General features: G+C 39.7%; 1 protein-coding gene across 20 annotated transcripts in view; it reads right to left on the bottom strand.

Annotated features, from left to right (window-relative positions):
- Positions 1 to 6,420, bottom strand: part of LOC107565789 (actin-binding LIM protein 1-like) — an 85,780-nt gene that overhangs the window by 38,528 nt on the left and 40,832 nt on the right. For 19 of the 20 annotated variants that reach the window (XM_016251172.1, XM_016251070.1, XM_016251078.1 and 16 more), the window contains exon 3: positions 1,489 to 1,672. In XM_016251172.1, the coding sequence (XP_016106658.1) occupies positions 1,489 to 1,672 (184 nt within the window). Of the gene's footprint in view, positions 1 to 1,488; positions 1,673 to 3,132; positions 3,173 to 6,420 lie in introns of those variants that run through there. The other variant, XM_016251202.1, reaches the window with a different exon arrangement.

Below are 6,420 nucleotides of genomic sequence, written 5' to 3'. Positions count from 1 at the left end.
AGGAGCCCCTAACATCGGGCCTTGAACCAGGAACCAACGTTTCTTCCACATGTCTAAGGCACGTAAGCATCGCCGCGTGACCTTGATCATGCGAAGCGGATTCCCCCTCGGGGAAAATCCTTTGGTTCTGAGCTACCACTGTAAGGGTCTCATGTACAGCAGGCCAGTATCATGTATCATGTACAGTATTCTTGGCGTTTAGTCTTAACCCCAGCTCTCTCGTATGGGCGAGGACTACATCTCGATGCCGAGCCGCCATCTGCTCCCATTGAGCTAGTATTAACCAATCGTCAATGTAATTGAGTATGTGGATGCCCTGGATTCACAGAGGAGCCAGAGCAGCATCCCCAACTTCGTGAAAGTGTGGGGTGAGAGTGACAGGCCGAAGGGAAGAACTCGATATTGGTATTGGTATTGAAAGCAAACCTTAGGAACTTCCAGTGTTGAGGGAGGATGGAAACATGGAAATAAGAGTTGTAACGAATCAGCTCATGGGAAATATTAATAATTAATCATAACTAGTTATAATTAATTATGAATATTTTAGATCCGCTGTAGATATTTAGCTGACCTCTTAGGGTCAACTGTCTTGTCAATTCTGTCAATTCCGGTCTCTTCAAACACAGCCAGGCGAGAGCGGAGCATACGCAGCGAGAGTAACTCGCAGTGATGACAATCAGCTCCCTCGAAAGCTGACCGTGCATGCTCCGCTCCTAAACAAACAACTCACAGATCGTGTATATCCCCCGCTGCCAGATAGTGTGGGCAGAGAGGCACACAACGTCTGTAATGCCGTTTGCTCGCCATAGATATTATAGGTCCGCTGTAGGTATTTAGCTGACCTCTCAGGGTCAACTGTCTTGTCAATTCTGTCAATTCCGGTCTCTTCAAACACAGCCAGGCGAGAGCGGAGCATACGCAGCGAGAGTAACTCGCAGTGATGACAATCAGCTCCCTCGAAAGCTGACCGTGCATGCTCCGCTCCTAAACAAACAACTCACAGATCGTGTATATCCCCCGCTGCCAGATAGTGTGGGCAGAGAGGCACACAACGTCTGTAATGCCGTTTGCTCGCCATAGATATTAGTTTAGACTTTGATATATTCTTTTGAATGCTTGTGGACTGACAGACAACAGTAAATGGACTGACACATACACAGAGCGCTACTGAAGAGCAGAAGCTAACTTGCGCTCTGCCGGATGCGCTTTTATACTTCCTGGCGCTCACGTCACCCCGCTCGTGACGTCTCGCTGCTCCATTGGACTGATTTTACACATGCTTCAGAACGAGGTCACGCAGGGGCGTTCCCAAAGCGATCTCGATGCAGCTCGAGTTCCTGAAGGGGAAGCTTACTTATTTAGCCTTCAGATTGTGTATAAATGTCAATTTAAAAAAATTTACCCTTATGACTGGTTTTATGGTCCAGGGTCACAAATGATATATGTTTTAACACAGATGAAATGAGCCTGCTTTTGGGTAACTCTTACTTGCAAACAGTGCAGACAAAACATGTGGGATGGTAAGTCTTCCCAAGAGCAGTGACCACCTCTCCTTCCACAAAGTCTCCACAGCCATTACAGCGAGTGCCATGAAGCCTCTGGTAGTCCAGTGTGCATAGGTACTCCCCGTTCTTCATAAAGAAACCACCTTGGGCCAGGTCACAACCACACACTAAATGTGAATACAAGAACAGAGAAATCAGAAATTAGAATAATTAGTTTAATGAGATCTTACAGAACAAGACAGTCTTGAGTGAAATCTGAAACACACCATCTTCAAAATAAATTACACTTAGTTTGGCTCTTTTGAAACACAACTCAGTAGTCACACAAGTGCATCTCTTTTGCACTGGGATTTACACATTTTAGCTGCCAGCAAACATAAGGTAAGGGGGCTTATGCTTACCTTCGCTAATGTGTCTGAGGACAAAGGCGTATAAAGAAAGAGTTTGGTTTGCTGAAGATTTCCTGAGGCTTCAAGATGCTTTCAAGACTCTAGCCCAAGTTCAGACACTTTATATAGGTCTGCATGAATAGGTGTGTTAGGTCTGTGTCCTCTTGGGAAGCGTGTCTATGTGTAATCCTGCCGTCACACATGCCAAATCTGTCTGAAAGCTCCTTGGCAGGCCGAGACTGATATTTAACAGCTTGTTTAGCGTCACATGATACCCCCTTCTCAACAAGCCTGCTTTTCTCTCACTTCCTCTCTCTTTCTATGTTTTTCTCTGTCCATCCTCCTACATTCCAATCTGTAAAAATATTAGGAGGGCAGTTTTATGAAAATAGAGTGTACATTTACAGGAAAATATGGGGAAGTAATAGCATATGATGCAGACCACATTCAAACTCCCATCTCCAGTTTTAGCACCACAGCTTAATGTGTTTGCCACAGGTGTGCTAATATATTTTAAGTACCACTTGATATTATTTAATAATTTAACAAATCATTAACCTGTTCACAGTTCCCTGATGTAGGTTAATGATCGATGACATGCAAACCTTTTAAAATTTATTTTTTTATTTGTAGTCCCATTTCCACAGCTGTTAACATATCTTTTGCTTCGTTGAATCTGTCTTCTGTTTCTGGAAGATTAGGTCCATTCAGACAGACGAATGTGACAAGCAGGTGGCTGTGGAGACGGCAGTGCTTAGCAGCAGAGAGAGAGAGTTGTGTAAGAGTCGCAGTCAGTGCCCTCACTTGTGTCTGGCATTTGGGTAACCTTCACTGACAGGGTACAGAATGCCAGGATGCCAGTTTAGAAAATGTCATACCCATTAATTTCAAAAATTTCACATATAATTCAATGTTTTACATGCTGTTTCTTTGTCATTAATTGAAATGCACACACATTTTTGTACAATTTAACAAAAATTAAAGAGTAAAAACTTTTTCTACACCAATGTATTTTAGTATATCAAATATTCAAATGATTTTGATTATTTTAAAATGTTTTAATAATTAAAAAAAGATAATTGTTAAATAATTGATTGCATTTTATAAGTTAAAATAATGGAAGTAAGAACTTATCATTTAGCCCATTTATTACCATTTTATTGTTGTACTGGTATTGATTTCAGCTATATTTAAGGCCCTTTGTTATACTGAAAAAAAACTTTGATAACTGTCCTTGCCACTATGAACCTGCAGGACACCAGAGCAGTTTGCACACAGCACCACCTTTTGGTCAAAAGTAGCATTGTTAGGTGAAATCTATATATATCTGCTACATATACCTTTCAAAACGTGTCTGTCCATATAACCTATTCACCTTTTAAAACATATATATATAGTCTATATATGCTTTTAAAACATGTATTCTTAAAGGAATAGTTCACCCAAAAAAATAAAATTTTATCATCATTTACTCACCCTCAGGTCATTCGAAACATGTATAATTTTCTTTCTTTTTGTGTTGAACACAAATGAAGAAATAACCAAAACAGTTGTTGGTCCCCACTGACTCCCATGGTAGTGAAATAAATACTATGGAAGTCAATGGGGACTGTTTGATTACCAGCATTCCTCATCTTCTTTTGTGTTCAACATAAGAAACAAACTCATACAGGTTTGGAACGACATATGGGTGGACATAAATGATTACAAACTTTTCATTTTTGGGTGAACTATTCCTTTAACAGAAGAGTATGAGGTTCCATTTGTGTCAAAAATGCTGCTTTGTGTCAACGACTGCTTTGTGCTTTGTACTATACATTTGTCTTTGTCTTCAGTCATTGCCTACTTGTTCAGGTAAATCAGTATATGTAGGCGTGTATGTTGTCTGTTGACGTCATCTTAATCTGTCGTCCTGCCTGCTTTTTTTCTGTCGTTTAATTACTGTCGTCCTTATTGTCGTTTTGTTCTGTCATCTTGTTCTGTCGTCCTAACTGTCATCTTGTTCTGTCGTCCTAACTGTCATCTTGTTCTGTCATCCTTACTGTCGTCTTTACTGTCATCCTAACTGTCATCTTATTCTGTCGTCCTTACTATCATCCTTACTGTTATCTTATTCTGTCCTCTTTACCATCGTCTTGTTCTGTCGTTCTAACTGTCCTCTTATTCTGCTGTGCTTAATGTCATCTTGTTCTGTCATCATAACCAAAAATCAGCTGCGGTAGTGGCAAAATCTCACATGTAGTAAGTCAGTCTTGTATCTAGGAACATACTACAACCTTTGGAACATGAAAAGGCCTTTTTGGTGAATTACAGTAGTGACAGAACAAAACGACAATAAGGACGACAGTAATTAAATGACAGAGAAAAAGCAGGCAGGACGACAGATTAAGACTACATCAACAGACAACATACACGCCTACATATACTGATTTACTTGAACAAGTAGGCAATGACTGTAGACAAAGACAAATGTATAGTACAAAGCACAAAGCATTTTTGACACAAATGGAACCTCATAGAAGAGTAGCAGTAGTTACATGGACTGGAGTGTCTGGGAGTTCAACTGTGTGTGTGTGTGTGAGTGTGTCATGAGCAATGACGCAAGTGTAATGACGCTCTCAGCTGTCTGTCAGATCCCTTCTCAACAGAACAGCCTGTTAACTCCTCCCAGAACAAACATCCATTCATTCTCTCAATCACTGAGCCAACCTCTCCATCCTCACACTCTGCCTCTGTCTGAATGGAAACAGAAAAAAATGATTAATATAAACTACTGGGAAGATTTAAGAAGAGTAGGGACATTTGATTCAACTCAAATGTGACTTTTCAGTTCAGATTCAGTTCATATACCATGATGCAAAGAGCCTCAGAAACAAAGCCAAGTTAAAATCTGTTCAGAGTGAAGAAGCGCAGAAACCCCCGGGTTTCCCATATAGTATATGCAGACATCAAACGAGCTTTCACAGACTTCATCAATATTTTAATGAGTTTCCCAGCATGCTGTTTTCTCCCTGCACTTTAGTGGATGGCACTCTTTCAGCATGGGTTCCTCTCCACTTTGTTTGAGACTTCTACTTCTGCATGAAGAGACATCTCACCCTAAAATATACTGTAACAGCAGTGGGATGTATAGACAAACACTGTCTCTGTGAAGTCGTCTCTCATCTTTTTACTACTGTGTGATTATGTACTTCATTTTTATGCACTTTAATCGCTCTGTGAGATCAGCTAATGGAGCAGATAAAATGATTCCCAAACAAGAACCCTGGCTGGCATGAGGGGCCCTTTGGCACAGAGCATGGGACCATTTATTATCCATGTGAAACTACCAACAACACCGTTATGACAAAGCACTACCATGTCGAACGCCAGGCCTGTCCAGCCTCATTACTGGAGATCTCAGGCTGAATATATGGGAGAGAATTAAAAGAATAGTTCAGCCAAAAAAACTGCATTTATTAGAGAAGCAACAATGTATCACGGGCATCTGCTCAGTGAATCGGTAGATCTGGTTCACAAAATAGTGATTTGTTCATAAAAAGGACTGATCCAGAACTTGATTCAGTGAAGTGATTTTAATGATCAGTTGTGCATTTCCCAAAAGCAACTATGGTCGCAAGTTCCGTCATTACCAATAGAGTTCAATGTAATGAACCACCATAGTTAGCTAACAATGCTTTTGGGAAATGCACCCCAGGTTAATTATCACAGAATAAAAATTTAAATTTCAGCTTGTTTCTCACACAATGAAATTGCATTAATTCAGGTGGCTTATGAATATCATATTGACTAATTTTATGATATGCTTATGGTGCGTTTGCATAATTTTTAAGGCTCCAATCCCCATTATGTGTACTTGCATTGAGAAACAAATGGTATATTTTATAAAATGGAAGAAACAAAGTCATATGAGTTTGGAATATGAGCTATATGAAGATCATAAACATCAATAACTTAAACTAATTTTGGTGAGTTCTCCAGATTGGAGACATGGCGTGATTTTCTGCGTTGACAGAGTGAGTGGATACTAAGGGCGACACATCATTCATACTGCTTGTGTTGTGGTGTGTACTGTATGTACATTGAGCAAAGCTGCAAAATAAAATGCAGTGTTTGTTAAAATAACCGCTGAGTCTACATAGCACAAATGTATGATTTCTGAGTCTGACCTCAGCAAGGAATGCAGGTGGTACTGTATGCAGCCTGCAAGTATAATTTAAATCCTTAAACATATTTCCTGTGCTTATAATAACTTCACTTGAGCCACTGCATCGGCTGCACTGCATTGCATTGTTATATATACCACCATTATAAAGTTTGAGATTAGCTAGATTTTATTTTTTGAGATTACTTGAGTAATTTTTTGGGAGATGAAAATCTGAGAAGCAGTAGACTTAAGAAAAAGTCTGTTAAATATCACTGCTGAGAAAAAATACATTAAAGAGATGCAATTTGGGATTTTTCAAATGAGACAGAAATATTTCAGCAATGTTACCTCCCTAATCTAAGTTAATATTTACTATTTT

This window comes from Sinocyclocheilus grahami, unplaced genomic scaffold (assembly GCF_001515645.1).
Source record: "Sinocyclocheilus grahami isolate Dianchi unplaced genomic scaffold, SAMN03320097.WGS_v1.1 scaffold26.1, whole genome shotgun sequence".
Classification (NCBI taxonomy): Eukaryota; Metazoa; Chordata; class Actinopteri; order Cypriniformes; family Cyprinidae; genus Sinocyclocheilus; species Sinocyclocheilus grahami.
Note: the sequence above shows the minus strand (reverse complement) of the source record. Positions and strands in the feature narration are given on the sequence as shown.